Below are 20,730 nucleotides of genomic sequence, written 5' to 3'. Positions count from 1 at the left end.
CCTCTCAACTTTGCCATGAACCTAAAATTTCTCTTAAAAATACGTTTAAAAACACAACTAATGACTTACTACTGTACTACCATGCCACAATGGAACACTGGTTTGGCACATCCGCTGAATTCTTTCCCAGATATGTATTAACTTTAAAAAGTCACAATCAAAAGTCCACAAAGCAGTATCTCAACACACACACACACACACACACACACACACACACACAGACACACACACACACCACATCTTTCAGAAATATCACATAAATAATTTCACTGCAGAGCAACCCAGTCATCCAACATAAAGTTCAGCAGACACAATAATCTAGGAACACATCTATCACTGAACAGCTACCTCAGTGTTGCTTTAGAAAACTTTCAAAAAATGGTATTTAATGACTGCTTACAGATGAGGTGTGACACGTCCCACCCAGCATTTCACTTTAAGGTAAAGGATGTCCTAAAAAGTTCTGAGCCAGGTTCTCTAAACAGAGAAATCCCCGTTGGCATGATGATGCCATGGTCAAGAGCCAAGCAGAGCATCAGCATTGTAAATGGGGTAGAGCCACCCAAGCTCCATGAGGTACAGAGAAGAGACGAACAGACTAATGCTCTCAGGATGCTTCTGCTTTTGCCACAATAGTCCTTTCTGGAAGTTTCTTGTAATTGTTTCCATGGAACATTAGAAAGGGCTTACTTAACCTGGAGAAGCCTATATAGGAAAGTCAAATGGATGTGGGTTCAAACCCTAGATCTTCCACTTTCTAGCTGTGTAGTGCTGTGCAAATTGTGCAACCTCCCTGAGCCTTGCCTTTACATATGTAAATGTGGGAAGACTTACTTCCCAAGGACATGGTAATAGTTAAGTGAGCTGATCCATGTTTATCTCCTGGCTTGTAATAGGTATTTCATATTGGCTCCCTTTTATCTCCCAATGGGAAAGAGGTAATAAATAATTAAGCCCAAACTCTCAAGACATTGAAAAGTACCAGCACAGATGTATTAGGTAAACAGCTTATTTCCCCCATGGCCAAATGTAGAAAGACTGGACATCTTCATATCTACACTAATAAAAGAGAAATATGCAAATTGACCATCACATCGTGACGCCTACCAGCCAACCAGGAGTGAGTATGCAAATTAACCTGACAAAGTTGGAAGTGGCCCTGCCCCGCAGCCACTCCAGGCCTCTGGGCAGCACGCATGCAGGCACAGAGCAGCTGGGCGGGATGGGACGCCTGCTATGAGGGGGAGGGCGGGGAGCGGAGGAAGCTACAGGAGCGGTGCTCCGGCCGGAGTGAAGATGGAAGGCTTGGGTCCCGGGTGCCAGAGGAAAACCAGTGCTGGCAGCCAGGGGAAGGAAGGCCTATTGCACGAATCTTCGTGCAACAGGCCTCTAGTTAGTGCATAGTAAGCGCAATTGGGTGCTTGTGTTATACGGGGCCTGATGCTAAACTCTCCATACGTTGTGTTGTTTATAATGATGATTACTAATTATTCCTATTACATAAATGTGGTAATCACTTAATCCAAGTTCACACTGCTACTAAATGAGAAATATGGTACTTCTCATTTTGTGTGATGCCAGGATCCATGCACCAACCCCTGGGTATGCCATTGCTCCCTCATATTAGAATTTAAACAAGGAAACTTTTCTAAAATCATTTTTTGGGGAAACTGCCTCAGTAGAGGTCTTCCAGTCAACATAGTACTATTTTCCTTTTGTGAAAACTAAACGCTGTTTCTTATATTCAAGCTCTAAAAGATTTTGAGTCTGATATACAGGCTGGGTCAGAATTTATCTTGGCCCAAGTGAATTTTTGGCCGAAAAGATTATGAGTCTGATATACAGGGTTGGTCAAAATTTATCTTGGCCCAAGTGAATTTTTGGCCATTAATAGCGCCAGCCTGACATTGGACAGCACTTACTACATCACTTATAAAATCTCAGGTTGCAGAGCTCTGAATCGATCATGCCAGAAAAGGATATTTATTTTACATCTGCTCATTTTCTTTGCCAAGTAGAAAAGCAATTATCTGCACCAATACAAAATATAACAGCTGCTTGGACACAATACACATAAGAATACATGTATTATGTCTTAGCATACTGAATGCATAATAGGAAGGGATTATCACTTCCATGAAGTTTCCATTAATTTCTGTTATTTGGAAGAAAATCAGAAATCGAAAAGGCTTAAATCCATTAACAGGTGTAGATAAACATAATTGTTTTTTTCCTATCATGGGGAAATGCATTCTAAAGGCTCCTGTTAACGTTTTTAAAATTTGAAAATTCTCCTAAAATGACCAAAAAAAGTGTAAAGAAATGTTATATAAGACGTGATCTTAAAAACAAAGAGAAAATACTGATCACTCATACATATGCAGGATTAATTATGGTAACAATCTCAGAACTACTGCTTTTTCATTCTCAAAAATATAAAAATTAATATCAAATTGTTTGAATTTCTTAGTCTTCACACTTAAACAATATGTTCCATCTGGGTTTATGCTCGGATTCTCCTAAAACCAAGATGAGCATGATACCACACTAGTTGCTCTTCATCTATAGGAATCAAAGTCCCTTGGTATTGCTCCCAAGTTCCTTTGTGACAGGGCTCCTACCTACCTTCCCGGCCTTGTCTCCCAGGACTCATTTCCTGAGTCACCTGTAGTTACACACACACACACACACACACACGCACGCACGCACGCATGCACGCACGCGTACGCTTTGCAGGTATATTCCTCTGTGTCCTCCCTGATGCTGTGCTTTCTGCCTGGGAAGACAGCCCTACCTTTCTTCTGCTCATCGTCTCATCTACTAAGACTCAGCTTGAACCAAACTTCCCAGGCTGGCCAAAATACCCTACCCTGTGCATCCCATAGGTCAGTGTACATCCATTCATCACTGTTTGACTTCCCCACTGGGAGGTGAGCGAATCCACGTTGGGTCAATCAGAGTCTCTTTTTGTGAGATTCTGGAGTCAGGACATAGTCCTTCTCTTACGGAGATTCGAAATGTGAGTGCAGGTAGCCCTGTACCCACCAAATTAAAAAAAGTCACTCTTTAAAAAGAGACTAAAAGGAAAATACATGGATTTTAAAAAAGAAAAAGAGACCATGAAGCACCAAAGAGGCAAAAGAAAAAAAAATGTTTTGATGTTGCCAGTTTCTGTGTCCAGAAATCAGGCTCAATACTCACAACAGGGTACTGTTAGGCTAGTGTATCTTTTTAGTAAGTACCCCAAATTATTTAAACAACTTTTAAAAATGTTTCGTTCTTTGCAAGAAATGATCCCTAAGATATTTGTATGTAGCAAGTGTTTAATAAATAATTATTAATCAAATGAAATAACAAACTGACCGAAGAGCCAACAAAAGTCAGTTTGCAAATGTATAGTGTTATTTACATCTATGACGGTTGAAGGCAAAACATGTATATGGCAAAATTTAATCTTTTTAAAATATTGACATTTTCCATCAATGCATTTGTCTTGCATATCAAGGATCCAGGTTGGAAAAGGAAAAGGAGAAAATAACAAAATGTGCATTAGCCAAGTTTCCTGTGCAGTCTATTTAGTCACTAGGAGAGCCTCTCATTTGCTATCTCATTTTAGGGTCAACTTCCAACTCCAGCACAACTTCCAACAACGTACATGCCAATGGAATACAGTGATCGAAAGACCACAGGGAAAGTGACAACACAGTTTCACAAGAATCTGACCCAATAGACCTTAGAAAGAGTATCCAATGACAGGAGACCACCCCATCCGGTCTCTCTGAAGCAAAACAGAAATCCAGGGAAGTAAAATAACTGGCCCAAGGACCAGAGCAAATCAGAACGAAAGCAGAATCCAGTTTTCCCACCAGCGAGGCCATGGCTCCTCACACACACCTCTGTTGCTTTAAATCCAGCACAACCGGGGAAGCAGCTCTTCCCTTTCAGAATGATGGGCAATACTACATGGCTCAGATTTTTCATAAACACCAACAAAGGACAATGATGAGAGTTGTAATTTTCAAGACATCATGTTCATTGGTCATTAACTATTATCACATGTGTATTTTCTGCTTAAAAATATCTGGAGATGGATAGCCAATCTCGACCTAATATGAAAGATTCACCTGACCATTGTAGCTGTAAATTATGTGCTGCAAAGAGGAAGAAAACAAACTTTAGGATATACATGGTCTCTCATTGACCACATGAGAATCAAAAGTGCAGTTTTATAATTAAGTAGACAACCTTTTATAATCAAAACTTTTTTTCATCCTCAATGCAGAATGGATCATAAATCCTTTCACCAAGTCACACTCCTTTCACGGTAACCAAGGAAAACTACTTAAGGGAGCCAAATACAAAGCACAAAAATGTCCAAGATAAAGACTTCACTGTCAGGAACTAAAAGCCCTACCACTTGAAACTCAAATGTATTGGTTATTCATTAGGTACTGAGGGCATGTCTAGCTCTCAGCATAAGACACAAACATTATTCCTTCCAACCAACTCTGATGGTTGTTTGGGTTTAGTTGTCTTATATTTTTCCAAATTATGATATATTAATTTCCTTCATCCCCTAAAAATCCACACTTATATTCCCTTCAAAGATTTTACTAATACTTTTAAAAGTTAAATCATTAAGAGCAAATCTTTAATGGCAGACTTCTCATAGAGACTGCTGCCTAGGGTGATTTCAAAATCAATATGCATTTTCTAGATTATATATAAAGTAATAAAGATCATGGTTTGAATAATATGATAGCACTAAAAATTCATAAATCTACATCATGAAGCACATCTTCCTATATTGGTACAAGGTCATTTATCTACAAAACTAGTAAGTTAAGTTTTTATTTTATTTCCAACCTAATGATTTGTTTATTAAAGTGATGTTTTATTCAATAGTGATTCTAAATATATCAAAAAAATTTTAATTAAAATGTCAACTGTTATTCTCAGAAACTAAGCATGTCTTCTGCAGCAACTTATAATGAGCATGGCATTCATCACTTAAGAATAAGTGTTAACACAGGCATTCTATTACCCCCTAAACCCCACTGAACTTTCCATCATTGCTACAGGAATGTTTTTATCTCACAATCATTTCCCTCCAAAATATTGTAAGCTTGTGAAAAGAGAGAAAATAATTAAATGGGGTTACAAGTCAAATCAAGGCCATATCACTTTCTTTCATAAATATAGCAAAGAAAAGGCGAATACTATAAAAGTATTTCTAAACAATAATTCTTCCACAGTGACTTTGCTATAAAAGAAGTATGGTAGTGGGGAACCTAAATCATAGCACTACCATTTATAAAGGCCACGATTAAAAGCCATATTAAGCTCTTCCCATGTATTAACTCATTTGTTCCTCAGAATACCTCATGGAATAGGCACTAATATTACTGCCATCTACACATGAGGAAACAAAGACACAGAAAATTGAAGTAATCTGCCAAGGAGCATATATACCTGGCAAGCAGTAGAGCAGAATTAGAAGCCACGTAATCTGTATGTGTGTACGTTACTGCTCTGTAAATGTCTACCTCATAGGTTTTTGTAAGAATTAAAATTGTAAGCTCTACATAAAACCTGCAGCATAATTCCTGGCCATTGATAAGTGCCCACTCCACTAGAGCTACAGAAGTACCCACAATGTTGATAATTGTTGAGTATCAAGGCCATGGTGCTTGTCTCTGAATTATAAGAGAATTGTCAAATCATTTCTATTTCTACAATTCTTTTTTCCTTCTGCTGGACAAAAGTTCCCTCCAAACTCTTCTTGAATTTTTAAAAAATATTTTTTCAAGCATATAGATTTTAAGAGTCAATCTTCAGAACATAGTACCAGAGCAAAACTTTTTTTTTTTTTGGGGGGGGGGTTACATGAAATTCAATGGTGATAGATTAACAGATCAAAACTTTTATCAGACAATTTTCAGAGCAACAAACTGGAAATGCCACCAATATATCTGAAACCACCATGATCTAATGTCTGGCATGAAATAATGTTCTTGTGAAAGAATTATTGACATATACCTGAGTGATTACAATGTTAAGATGAACTAATACTGCTGTTATTAAACAATCACTCCACAACCTCTCAGCAGGCTATATTAAAAAAAGAAGAAAGAGAAAAAAATATTAATCTGGATGACTGTAGCATTAAGTAAAAGAGCAAAGATAGCAGCAGCAAACTGCCTACAACACCCTAAGAGCCTAGCTGCATTCTGCAAAAGAAGAGAGAAATGCTTGGTGGCCTAGAGGTCCCCCAGCCTCTTAACCACACAGGACAGAGGTGAAGTACTCCAGAAGGTGACTGTTGAGCTGACAAAGAAATATAGGCCTGGGACCTTCTTCTAAGGAGCTACTGTAGCCGTGACAAAATTGCATGCCAACCAGAAATGCCTACATTCTGATAGTTTTCTCTTTCAACATATGTGCATCCGGTTGCAAAGCAGATGCCTAAGCCTGATTGCTCTACACTGAGAAAGGAAAGAACTTATCCACTGACTGAAATTCACAGGGGATAGAGGAGTGCCAAGAACGGGTACCCAATCAAGATTAAGCAGAATGAACCAAAGGCTGTCAGCAGTTAGGAGCTCTACCAACTGCTATCCATAAATTAAAAGAAATGTTGCCTACTTAGCATGTGATTTATTTGGAAGCGTGTAGTGCTAAACTTTGCAAGAAGCCAGGGAACCCTGTATTGAAATGATCCACTTTAGTGCTGAGTTCAGTTCAAGAACCAAAGCAGATTTCAATAAGCTTTCAGGTGACGTCATCAAGGTGACTCCTGCTTGGCCACATCCTCTGGTCAGTGAAGGTCAAAATATTTACATGCTTAAGTCCCCTGACTTTCATTACACCTTAATTTCACTTCAGGGCCAAAACTGGTTCAGGAGGAATAACATTACTCTCAGTTAATGGTTAGCAAACAGTAAAAGGGGGGGGGGGGGGGAAACCTTCAAATTCTCCATCCGCAAAAGGGAATACTTTTCTGGTAAGCTCTGTATTTGAGAGAAGCTACTATAAAGGCAGTTGGGAGCCCAATTTGGGCAAATCAACTCACCAAAGAGCTTTAACGGCACATTAATGACACTATCCCAATAAATACAGTTCCTAATTGAGAAGCCTGGTAACTAACTGACACAGTTTCTTTTTGAAAATAACTTTTTAATTTAATCTGAGGTGGTTTGTGTTCTCGATGTGAAATCATTGAGGTTTATACTTGCATTAACTTTTAAGTAGGGGAGGAGATTTATTAATATGAACACACAAACTTCACCTTTAACGGTTGGACACATTTTCCTTATAGACTTACATTACCTCTACACCTCTGAAAGCAGCAGCTAAGTGAGACTGCAAATGGTACATCTGAGATCAGTCAATGGAAAAGGTGTGTGAAATGGTGGTGGGGAGGGCAAGAGAACCTAATTATTCATCAGCAATGCAGGCTTTCAACACAGATATTTTTTTTCTGTCATCTATAAATCTCACTTCACTAGTTTGCTAAGTTTCTCTCAATGCTGATATGAGATTATTAATAATGATCTGAAACACATTTGCCCTACTTACAGCATCATATGTGTGGAATAAAAGTTCAAAATCCCACCTCATGAGTTTAATCCGCATAGCATCGCTTACTTTGGGGAAAAGGTGTGTAATGCAAGGTGTATAGAAATAAAGCATTAAAACGACACTTAAGAGATCAGTTGCCCATTCCACCAGTGAAGGTCAAAATATTTAAATGCCTCTCCAAGTCCCCGGACTTTAATTACCTCACAAGTTCACTTTCGTGCCAAATTGTTCTCTAGTCCTAAACCTGTCTTGGTTTCTTGATTTGCATTCCTACTTACAAGGCATTTACAAGATAAATGATTAAGACCCACTAAAGTGAAAAATCTAACCACTATCTCACCACAAAAATGAGCCTATTTTTCAATTAAAATACTATGATCATCATCCAGCTAAGTTTCATGAGGGCAGGGCTTTGTTTACTTCACTGGCAAAAATGGTGTCTGGAACATAGTAGGTGCTCAGTAAATTTTGCTGAATCAGTGATTCCCGACAGACCCTTCAGGGTAGCAAAAAAAGAGGAAATGAACCAGAATTTGAAGCAAGAATGGTCTTCAATGCCTACAGTGGTCACTTTTATTTAAATATTAAATCAAGTAAGTACACATGAAAAAATGACTCTTATAGATATATAGGCATATCCATATACAGGGTGTCCCAAAAAATGTATATGCATTTTGAATGATTCTAAAGTCAGTGTTTATTAACATACAGTTTATTTTCAAAATTTAAAAGAATCTACAGAAATGAATAATTTTCTTTGTCAATGCCTGTTTTCAAACTGATGAGCGTTCTGGTCCAGGCACTGCTGATAATGTGAAGCAATGGAATCACAAACATCAAGAATCATTTCTTTTGGTATTTGTGCGCCCTCAATTCATCGACTGTTGCTGGTTTTGTACTGTAAACTTTATCTTTTATGTGTCCCCATAAAAAAAAAGTCTAGTGGCACTTCAGGATAAATTTTCTTTGTTCAAAGGTTAGTCTGGCTTCACCCATTATTTCAAATCAGTTAAACCTGAAAAGGAGTGAAAATTAAACGAGTTGTCAGCTGTTAAAATGTGTGTACATTTTTTGGGACACCGTATATATGAGTCCTGAAGATAAGATTTCATGTAGAACTCACTGAGCTTCCTAATGTAAAAGGGAAAGTATGTCCACATGTGAACGAATTTTATGTCCCAGGTTTTCATTGCACTTTCTACCTATATGCCAATTACTAAGTCAGACAGAAGAAGAAAAAAAAAGGCAACTAAATGACTTACAGTGGGATTTTTCCCTGGGTTGGGATTTTTCCCTGTGTATAGAAACTTCTGAAAAACATTTTACCTGATTGTATGTAGCCAACTTTTTGTCAATCTAATGCAATACAGGCAATACAAATAAATACTAGCCAACAGTCTTGACGTTCAAAAACAACAACAACAAATCCCACACAATCCCACTCCCTGCCTGCATACTGCAGATTTACCATTTTCACCATGCGTCCTGGTGTCCAGAAATCCACACAGTCATAACACTAAACTACTAATAATGACACTGCTGGCTGCCACGCACTGACTGGCCACCCTGTGCCAGGCACCTATGTACAAGCTTATACAAGTGCTACCGCTTGCCGTCCTGACAGCCAGGCAGGGAGTAAGGGTCTCCTATTACCTCCGCATTCTGGAGGTGAGAAAACAGAGGCCCACAGAGATAAAACAACTTGTCCAGATCAAGTAAGCGAAGGAGCCATGATTTAACCACTGTCTGCAAAGCTCTTTTTTGTGGGTTGTTTTTTTTTTTAATCCTCACCAAGGATACGTTCTTATTGATTTTAGAGAGAGGAGAAGGAAGCGGGGGAGTGAGGAGAGAGAGAGAGAGAGAGAGAGAGAGACATAAATCTGTTGCCTCCTGAATGTGCCCCAACCAGGGATCAAACTCTCAACCTGGCTATGTGCCCTGACCTGTAATCAAACCCATAACCCTTCTGTGCACGGGACAACATGCCAACCAACTGAGCCACAGAGGCCAGGGCTGCAGAGATCTTAAGAATTAAGATTGTCTCTTTGAACTTTTATTTGCTTAACCTGATCACCTTCTGACAAAAGGACAAGCATAGTTTTCAAAAATAATTTTAATACTAATTAAATATATACTCCAATATATGACACGTTTACTTTCCAAAAAGGGAAACTATATGACAATTTTTCTTCCCAATGAGGGATAATGGTCCTTCCCGCCCACAAACAGGTTAACATAGTCAGACTCTGACCCAGTTCCAGCTGAGCTGTGTATTGTTCTCCGAGCATCATTCTCTCTAAAACAGCCTGGTGCTTGGGGTGAAAAAGAACAGAACAGAACCTACTAAAGCATGCTGTCTAATTAAATGTATTAGCACCAATACCATAGATCAAAGCAAGTCAAGAGTTGCCTCATGTGTGAACCCAAGGACAGCTGTAAGAACCTGTCTACCCCTGAGGGTTCAGCAGGGAGGCCAGCTCACAGAGAATGAAACCAGTGTCCTGCCTCATCCCCAAGGCTAAGCCCTTGCCTAGGATATGGACTTTAGAGCCCAGCAAATGGGCAAAGCATACGTTTAGGGGTCACACAGCTTGAGTTCCAACCCTGACCTTCCCCCTTACCATGTAAATGTGGACCAGGTGTTTTAACCTCTAAGATCTTCCATTCCCTCCAGTAAGGGGAACGCTGATATCTACCTAAAATGCATTAGTGTGATGGCTGCATGGGGTAACGTATGGGACCTGCTAGCCCACGTCCTGGAACATAGTAGATGAATAACAGATATGAAACTGTCTTCCTCCCCCTGAAGGACCTTCTTCATTGGTGGGTGGCAGCTGACTCACAGTGGTGTGCAAGAAATGACTGTTTAATTTTTAGGTATTTTGCAAGCCAGTTATTAAATATAGCCATCATTCAAAATTAAATTATATTAACTTAAAATTAATCTTATTAAAAACAAAGGCGACACATACTGAAATCTCTCACTTCCTGATTAGTTTACTTTGCTTCACTGTTACCTCTGCTCTTTGGGTTATTTATGTCTATTGTCTATTAGGCAGTGGAAATATTGCATCATGGTGAGCTACAGCACTTCTCCCCCAATGCACCTTCAGTGCCATCACTTTTATAGCTTGAAATAAGCCCCGGTAGGAGTTATTTACATGGAAATTGGCAAACACCACAAGTCAGGATTTCCTTGCTTTGGGAGCCAGTTATTAAAAATTTACCAGCACACCCCTAGTATTCATATTTCTTCATACCCCTTTTTGCTCCAGCATCTTTCATCTCTGCTCTCTACACATTGTCTATATACAGACACATGTCCATCAAATTTAAAATGAAAACAAAAATCTAACCCCCCTCTAGTTACCATCCTTTTTCCCCACTCCTTCATTGCCAAATTTTTTGAATAAGTATGCTTAATTCCAACAGTTTTTACCAGCCTCTCGTTAATTTATTCATTTAACAAATACTTGTGACACTACCATTAGCCAGACACTGTGAAAGGAATTGGAGCTACAGATACGAGCAAGATGCAGCATAGCCCCTGCCCTCAGGGAATTCAATCTGACTTCTGTCCTGCCTTGGAAATCTACAAATCCCTGTTTACTCCTCTGTTTTCTCCTCCTTTGCCTCCTTAAAAACAGCTTCCCCAAATGTTTTACCTCCTTTTCCTCCACGACCCTCCACAGAAAGGTCAAGATTTCCTCAATGTTTTGATTGTTTGTCTCTCTTTCTTTCTCAGGAATTTCAAGAATTACTGTGATGTATCCTCCCCCCAACCCTTGGGAAACTTATTTCTTCCCTTGACTTTCTGCCTCAGTAACTGACACCACAATCCACCGAACTGTTTAAGCCAACACCCCCAAATCTGTGTTTCCTTCCTTTCCTTTCCCCCACCCCAAACATTAGCAAGTCCTGTTGGATCTGTATCCAAAAGGTATCCCAAACCCACCACACCTATTGACCCCAGTCTCCATCTCCTTCAGTCTGTGCAAAACTTAACTCTTTTTCCTGCTTTACTCTTATCCCCAACATCATGTACTAAGACGAAGCCAGAATATTTAATGTAACCATTTCTTACCACCTTAAGATAAAACAAAATATAACAGCAAAAACAACATCACCTCCAAAGTCTCTCCATTCCACTCAGAATAAAACTGAAACTAGCTTCCTTGGCTAACACGGCCCTTCTTCATCTGGGACCTGCCCACCTCCTGACCTTGCCTCTCCAATCCCCACGTATTCATTACCCCAAGTCTGGGACCCTGTGCCCAGATCTTTGCAGGGCTAGCTCCTCCTCTCATTCAGGAGGATGCAAGATGCCTGCTCTGACCAGCCAATGCAAATGTGTCCCTCTCCATCACTTCATTCAGTCGTTTATCCAGTGCCTATCTTCTAGAAAGGAAGCAACGTAACAGCAAAGACCTTGTCTTTCTCACCCACCAGGATGTTCCTGGTTCCTAGAACAGTGTCTGGCTTGTGGTGGACACTCAATGGGTATTTTATTTAAAACAGATATTTAATAAATGAGTGAATAAAGCAAGAGGCAAAAAATAAGAAACAGGAAAAGGTGGAAGTAATGGGAAACATAGACCCTGAAACTGAGGGATTTTTCTAGAAATGAACAGAAAAATAAGAACAACAATCTGAAGTAGTAAAGTACTAACAGTATGAATTGAGTTTCCACCTTTATTAAGTTCTGGCTTACTCATGGCTTGAGCAAGTTTAGAGGCAACCTAATTTAGTGAGCACCTGTTCTGATAAATGGATGTTAAGTGTTGTGGCTAGGTGAAATTATTTTTAAAAATAATTTCTCCCATACTTGTGCTGTAATAAATTCCTACCATACACAAGAGCAAGGTGAGGCAGCAAGCGGAAGGTACAGCGCTCTCCTCCCCAGAAAACCAAGGGCCAGGATCTCCACACAACGTTCTTCCATCAGGAAAATGAGAAAACGTTTATTCTCCTTAATTGGGTGTTCACAGACCCACACATCACCCCCTGCTTCTAAATAACAGCAGAGAGCAGGTCTTTTTCCAGCTACTCCTTTCTTATCTGATCTAATATAGGGCTAGGAAGGGAAGGAACGAGAAAGGCAGAGAAACAAGGAGAGAGGGGGAGGTCACAAAACCCGACTCAGGGCTTCCGTTCTCCTATCAGCCCACACAGGTGATGCTGGACAGTGAAAACGCACACAGTCCAGGAGCCCAGCACAGTACCTCATCATGGACCACACAGCTCGAGGAGACACCGGGAATCCACTGCTCTTGGGTTCTGGTGGCAATGGGGAGTGGCAGCCACTCCAGGCTCCTTTGTGAGGGAACCGCTGCTGCTTCCCATTCTGCCGGAGGGGGTGCGAGGGCTGGGGGCTCCCCGGCTGCTGTGGGCTGCGCTGCGGGATGACCCCATTGCTCCTAAATAAAGTCAAACAGAAAGACAAGGCTTGCAACAAGAAATAGCAGTCCCTGTCCCAAGTCCTGCTCCTAGAAGCAACCATTCTCAAGTGTTTTAGCTCTTTTGTTTCTGGTATGGACCACAGTATTTTAAAAATTACATAATTTTAATATTACTTCTTTTTTTGATTTTAGAAATTATTACATTGACTTCCTAATATAGAAAACTAGGACTCGGTCCTTCATATGTCATACACACACACACACACACACACACACACACACACACTCTTCTTCACCCCTCATTCTCCAAATATATTTTTCTCATAATATTTGATGGAAGTGGTATTCAGGATTTGCATAATTATGAACTTGGAAAATACCATTCATAGCTGATCCATCCAAAGTACTGTGATTACATTTTTCTTTCATAAATCCTCAGAGACATAACTCATGACAATTGGATGGACAAATCTGAAAGAGTCTGATTCTACCAAGTGATGGTGAGAATATGGAGCATAGGGATCCCGAGATACTGCTACAATCATTTCAAGGGCTTATCTCAGCACGTGACACAGCAAACAGGCACCGGTCTGTGGTCCCAGCAACCCCATTCCTATGGCATGCCCCGGAAAAACACTCATGTACTTGCACAAGAAAACCCACTGCAGCACAGTTTATAATAGCAGACATTGTGAAAATAACCTAAATTCCAAATCCAGAAAACTGGATAAATAAAGTGGGATAATTAAATACCATACAACAGTTAAGGTGAATGAACTATTGCTACTTGTATCAGCAATGATGTATCTTAAAGCCTACGGGTAAATGAAAAGAAAAGCAAGTGATTTATATAAAGTTTGAAAATACCTTAAGTAATTCTGTTTGGTATGCACTGGTATATACATAGGAAATAATGGCATAAAAATAAGCATAGAAATGAAAAGTGCCAAACTCAGGATTGTGATTACTTCTAGAGAGAGTGGTTAGGGACTGGGGTCAGGGAATGTTATTGTCTGTATGTTGGAAATTTTATCCTAAATTTTAAAAAATAAAAACAGAAATTTAACTCTCAGGGGCTCATCTTTCACTAAAAATATGTTTTCCTAAAGGTGATGTCAAACAAAAGAAATCCCACTCCATTGGTGTGGTTCCCTTAAAATTTAGGAATAAATTGCTCTTCGTGTAGGAAAGTGCTTCCAACCTTTGTTTCTGTTACTGTTTCTTTCCTGCTGCCTGCCTCCTACAAGGAAAGATCTCAAAACAACCTAGTGCCAAGGTATTTCTTTTAAATTAGCAAATGAATGGGTGTAGATCCCTAAGAGTTTTGTGCAAAACTGTGTACATTATTCTGGGGGAAGGGGACACAATTTTGTGAAATTCTCAACAGGGTCATGACCCCCAATAAATATACTCAGAATCTCAGAGCTGCTCTCAAAAGTATGCGCCCAATTCCTGAGCAGCAGATGCTCTGGGAGGTGGAGGCAGGGGTGCTCAGAGGTAACCCTGTGACTCTGGAGTCATAAAGACAAAGGACCTAATTCTGGCTCCACTCAGGGATAAGTGACTCTACAGAGGTTACTTTCTGTGCCTCTGTTTTCTCCTCTGTACAATGAGAGCAACGGCTGTGAGCACTGTGTGACTTCATGCCTGTAAATGGCCTGGCACACACAATGCCTGGCACATGGTCAGAACTTGGGAGACATTAACCATCACGGGCCAGGTCTCCCTGTCACGTGCTCTGTTTCCTTCTCACCACGTTCACAGCTGTAACTACTCATGTAATTACTCATGTAATGTCTGTCTCCCCCCAATATTGGACATGTTCTCTGAGGGAAGGAATCTTATCTCTTATTCTTGGCCAGGTACAGAATGAGTATATGTTGAATGGGTGGAAGGAAAAAGTGAGTGTCTCCACTTATGCAGAGCTGGTGGTTTTGAGAGATAAAAGTTACTTTTTTAAAAATCACAGATGATGAGCTGTGCAGTGTCTAAGTTACACATCGGCATATTATTCCTTCCTTTGACCTTCTAGCAGTTTACAGTGGAGGTCAGGAAAGATTATTAAAAGAATAAAGGAGACAATTATCCCTTTTGAAAAAAGCCTGGCTCAACAGTAACTGGATAAAGTAGAAAATATAGGCAACGCTGGGCTGCAGAGTCCCAAGGCCAGAGGAGACAGAGACAGGACTTCAGTGATGAGGTTAAAATAGCTCTGGACCAGACCAAAGGGGAGGGTCTGCGGTCAGTTGTCACACCTTGCTGCTGTCAGTGAGGCAAAGCAGAAAGAAGCTAGGAGGAAGAGACAAAAAGAATGCAAGAAAGTAAGTGGGAAGCAAGAGAGGTCAGCAAGTTGTTTTCTAAAAAATAAAAACAACCAAACCAAAACAAAACAAAACAAAAGGCGAGCAATGCAATTGCTTTCATCAGTTAAGAGCATGTAGAGGAAAGACACTCTCACATAAGCCAAGGGGAGCGCCTCTGGCTCGTGGCTTTCTTGGCACGAGCTCGGGTCAAAATGATAACGGGGTTCCTTCCTCGGAGATTTACAGGGAGTCAACAGAGCGCTAAACGCCACTTAAATGATGTCTAAGTACAGATAGGCAGGAAGGTGATCAGAATGTAATGGTTAATCTCAGCTTGTTGCCACTCAATAACCCTGCTCTTATCTTTATGTCAAGAAGTACAAAGAGGTAGGAAATAGAATAAAAAGGCAGGATTTTTTCAAAGATAACATTCTTCACTGGACAAGGCAGGAAAATAAATCAACCACATTTTTTAAAGTTCAAAAGTAAGAACCTTATAATTACTGAAAAATGGGTTCTGCATGTCAAATTGTTAGTAATTATGGAATTAATAGAGGAAGAAAATTATGGTATGTGTCAGAACTATTAATATGCCTTAGTCATTTTTATTGGCTACAGTACACAGGATAAAATGAATAAGCCTTAAATTCGTAAAATAAAAACAGGCTGCTAAATAAACATGTTCTTTGATTTGCATATGATGCGTGAGTATTCCTGTGTGGTTTAGATTAGCCATTTGTGAAATTTCAAAACAAAACTCCCAAAACTCTTAGGTAACAATTCAACTCTAGAGCAGACTCCAGCGCAGCAGTGCCCTTTGATGGATAACACTAATTTGAATGCCCAGGTTCAAGGCAAGCTGTTAACAAACTGTTTCCACTTGCAACCACTTCTCTGTGTAAATCAAGATTTCTCAGTGGTTTACAACCAGAAAATATTGCTAATATAAACTTGTAAGTAGTATAGATACTTCTCAATTCCTAATTTGGGGCTCACAAAAATTTTATAGTCCCCACTGATTTTTATAAAAGTGCGAAGAGTTTGAACATTTATCTTAATAAAACAAGGCTCACTTGTTATATTATGGTCTAAGGCAAGGGTGGGCAAACTTTTTGACTCGAGGGCCACAATGGGTTCTTAAATTGGACTGGAGGGCCGGAACAAAAGCATGGATGGAGTGTTTGTGTGAACTAATATAAATTCAAAGTAAAGGAGCGGAGGGGAGAGCAAGAGAACCCTCCGCTCTTTCGGCTCTGCGGGCCGGATAGAACAGCCGAACGGGCCGGATCCAGCCCGCGGGCCGTAGTTTGCCCACGGCTGGTAAGGTGAAGTGACATTTAACAAAAATATTTTTATTTTTTTAATGAAGTTTTAAAATTACTGATTTAAGTACTTTTTTGTGACTTGGCTCCGGAATCTTTATTTCCTTTTTTTTCACTTGATCCTTTTTTTATTAAAAATTTTTAATGTTAACATTATTGCAGGTGTCCCCCTTTTTCCCTCCCTTTGCCCGCCTCCCCTGCTCCCCCCGCCCCCGGCTTGGCCTTCATCACCTATTGTCCATGTCCATGGCGTATACATATATATTCTTTAGCTAATCCCTTCACCTTCTTTATCCAGTCACCCCCTACCCTTCTTCCCTTGGGCATCAACCAGTCTGTTCCATGTATCCATGCACTGCTTAACATTCAAATGGACTTACGATTTCTCTTGCTTGTGGGACAGGGAAAAGAGATCATAAACCAAGCACACTCCAAACACTGTGATGCCCGTCTCTTTCACCAGCATTGCGCAGGTGCCCAGAAACAAACCGAGCAGCAGGAAGAAAGGAGAGGCCGTGGAAGGGAAACACTCCCCAACACAGCACTGGTCCACACTCCTGAAAAACAAGGTTGAGAGTCTTCTAATATAAGAATGTGGATTGCTAAGAAATACCACCTATTAACACTAAGATCTAGCATCAATTTCATTTTATTCTAAATAAGTAGGTGAGCAAATGTTTCTTCAATAATAGAATTATGTAAAATTGCAAAGATGAAAAAAAGTAAATGCCTAGTACTGATTTTGATACTTAAATTAAGGTATGCAAAAATTATGATAAAACCTGGCATATAATAAATGAACACTAAAAAAGCCATTTAAAATGCTACCATAGAGACATAGTTAGTGACATGGAAAGATGGTTAGGTGAATATATTTTAAGTGAATAACACAGGTTACTAAGCCACATGCATGAACTCTGGAGCCAGGTTTCTTGGGTTCCAATCATAGTTCTATAATTAAGTAACAGGGTCATAGGGGGCAGGTTACTTCTCCTCTCTGCCTCAGTTCCCTTCCCTGTGAAATGGGACCACAGTGTTGGAGGGAGAATTCATTAAATGACTAAATATATATTAAGTATTCATCACCATTATTATTTTATGTTTTATACGCTTCTGTACACAAAAAAAATCAGTGGAGATATACACACACACACACACACACACACAAAACAATCATCATTTCTCTCTGTGATACAAATATAGATGATTTAGCTTTTTTCTTTTCTTCTGCCTAATCTGTATATTTAAATCTCTTTCCCATAAGGACATATTAGATAGAGGGCTTTTTTTTCCTCAGTATAATTCCCAGCAGGGATTTTCAAGAGCCCTCCAGCACTGTAAAGTCTTTTTTTCATCTCACAAAATGGAATCAGCCCCACACGAAGAAACACCGCAGTTCCTTCAGCAGGCACCACACCCTTCGGCTCCTACTCCTGTGAAGGAATGGCCAATATTTCTGTAGTTGTGACGTCTTACCCTTACTCTTATGTCTAAAAGCAGTTGCATAAAAGTATATGCCAGTAGATATGCATTCTTCTTCAATGCTGGACTATAGCTTAGATTGCTAAAAGTGAGAATGGCACGCACAATAGAAACCTGTGCTGCTATAGCTCATTATCACATAAACATGGATACGCTGCAGGCCTAATCGTGTTCCCAAACACACAGAGAAAGCTCAAATGAACAAGTTTAAACTAAAAGCAATTCTTAAACTTGTTCTGACACCAGAGTAAACAGGAAATAATTGTTGCATCTGGATTTATAGTCTTAAGATTTTTCACATCTTGATGCATGACTAGCAATGCAATGGGAGGTCACAAAGCCAGGGCCAGAAGACTGGTACTATACTAAAGGCTCTGCTCTTTACCAGAGCTTCCTAAGACTTAGTTCATTCCATTCTGGGTCCACAGTCTAAACTGGTTTACAACAGGGTTTCTCAATTTCAGCGCTATTGGCGTTTTGGGGAAGATGATTCTTTACTGTAAGGGCTGCCCCTGTACATTGGAGGATCCTCAGTCTAGCGAGTTGTGACAAGCAAAAGTGTCTCCAGACATTGTCAAATGTCCCCTGGGGAAGTAGGGCAAATTTGCCGCATACTGAGAACCACTGCTTTAGAACAGTGTTGGCTAGAGTCCTTGGGCTTTGTAAGGGTATAGATCGATGAAATGATCCAAAGATCAAGGTTCACAAATCCTTAGCCAGGTCAGGCCATCCTCCAAGAAGGAGGGCAACATGGTTCACTGACCCCTTTTTTCTGGGCCATCCTCTGAGTCATCTGCCCCTATTTACATTCTCTTTTCAACCTGCTCCTTTCCCTATGGGGCTATTCCCGCAGGTGAGAACCTGATCACATTGGGGGGAAAGAGGTAATATAATGAAAATTGTTTTATTGCTGTTTAATCTCCCAAAAGCAAGCAGCTTCTGTATACTGATGAAAGGATATGTAAATTGGAAAACCACAGTTGAGAAACATGACTTTCAATTCAGCATGGTTTTAAGCTCTGAGCTACTTTAATGAGGATGAGAAGGGGGGAGGGGGAATTAGAACCAAAAATGAAAAGGAAAAATTGAACAAATCACAGGCAAATAAGAGAAAGGACTACACCCAGTCTATTTTTGCTCAGAGCTATGATTCCAAATTCCATTCTCAGTCAGAAACTGTAAGTAAAAGGAAACAAGAAGCAAGAGCTTGTCTTCCTGGTCCTGGGCGGGCAGTGCCTATGAAAGGCTATTACATGGTTCAGAATGTGGCTGGAAGAGCGAACACCTGGCACTTGGTAAAGAGAGGATGTCCTGTGCCAGGTCTCGGGGAAGTTCTCTGAGCATTTCAACGCCAAGAAGCCTCCCTCCTCTCTCAGGCAGATGCTGAGAACACAACACACACACACACACACACACACACACACACACACACAGCAGAAATTCCCAAAGGACAGCATGACTGGAATCACAGAGAAGGACACCCTTAGCTATACATACCTGTTGTAGGAGAGAAAGGCCAACAGAAACAGCAGGCACGCTAACACGTCAGCTCTGCCAACAATTCCAGCTACCTAGGATGTTTGAAAAAAAATTAAAATGTCAGAAAATTACTTTCAGTAAAGTATTACAAAAATGTGTTTGGATTTAGATGACTGCAAAGTATAATAAAATGGAAAACACATTGTTCTTCAAATTCTAACTATCTCTGGTTATCATATATATATCATACACACATACATATATATATTTAATGATATATTTATAGAAGGAGAAAAGAAGAAGGAAGGGGCAAGATTTTCATGCTTCTCTTCATTTTTAACCTTTCTTCCATAGAAGGTTAATTCACAGCATCGAAGTTTCTTCATGTGTTGGTTTATTCAAAATATCTTTTTAAATATATTTTATTGATTTTTTTTAGAGAGAGGAAGAAAGAGAGAGAAACATCAGTGGAGAGAGAAACATAGATCGGCTGCCTCCTACATGCCCGCTACTAGTGATCAAGCCCGCAACCCGGGCATGTGCCCTGACTGAGAATTGAACCAGCGACCTTTTGGTACATGGGAAGACACTCAACCAACTGAGCCACATCAGCCAGGGATTTTCAAAAAACTTTTTTGAGCAATGACTGAGTGTCAGACAGTGTGCTGGTCTTTGGGCCTGGAATGCTAGTGGAGCAGAGGACATTTACACAGCACTAGTAAAAATAAGTTGAGGAATCAATAATTCTAACAAGAATGGGAATGAGTCTGAACTCATCATTGCTATATGTGAGTATATGTACATGCGTGTATTTCTTAGCTCTGTCACCTAAAGAGCCTAAAAGCAAATACCTCAGGGGCAAAGGGCCATCCCAGCACTAACTGCAAGCCATTCCTCCACTAAAGAGAGCATGGGCTGCAGGGCTGAGGCTGGGGAGCTACAAGAGAAGCTTGAATGGATCATCTTCTCATGTTAGAATGTAAGAAAGTGCTCAGGTTCATGTGTCAAAAGGACACAGATGCCAGTGACAAGCCACAGACCAAATATGAGACAATTTAAACATCAAAATAAAGACATTAAAAATTATAAATCATTGAAAAGATATTCATGAATGCATAATGATAAAAAAGATATGGATGGATGGATGGATGCATGTGTAAGTAC

General features: G+C 40.0%; 1 protein-coding gene across 4 annotated transcripts in view; it reads right to left on the bottom strand.

Annotated features, from left to right (window-relative positions):
- TMTC1 (transmembrane O-mannosyltransferase targeting cadherins 1) overlaps positions 1–20,730 on the bottom strand; it is a 230,134-nt gene that overhangs the window by 184,253 nt on the left and 25,151 nt on the right. For 2 of the 4 annotated variants that reach the window (XM_080662852.1, XM_080662850.1), the window contains exons 3-5: positions 19,585–19,658; positions 16,986–17,162; positions 12,804–12,998 (exon numbers count right to left, since the gene is read on the bottom strand). In XM_080662852.1, coding sequence (XP_080518978.1) covers positions 12,804–12,998; positions 16,986–17,162; positions 19,585–19,658 — 446 coding nt within the window. Of the gene's footprint in view, positions 1–12,803; positions 12,999–16,985; positions 17,184–19,584; positions 19,659–20,730 lie in introns of all 4 variants that reach the window. The other 2 variants (XM_080662853.1, XM_080662851.1) reach the window with 1 other exon arrangement.

This window comes from Plecotus auritus (assembly GCF_963455305.1).
Source record: "Plecotus auritus genome assembly, chromosome: 3".
NCBI lineage: Eukaryota > Metazoa > Chordata > Mammalia > Chiroptera > Vespertilionidae > Plecotus > Plecotus auritus.
This window is presented reverse-complemented; position numbering and strand designations above follow the sequence as displayed.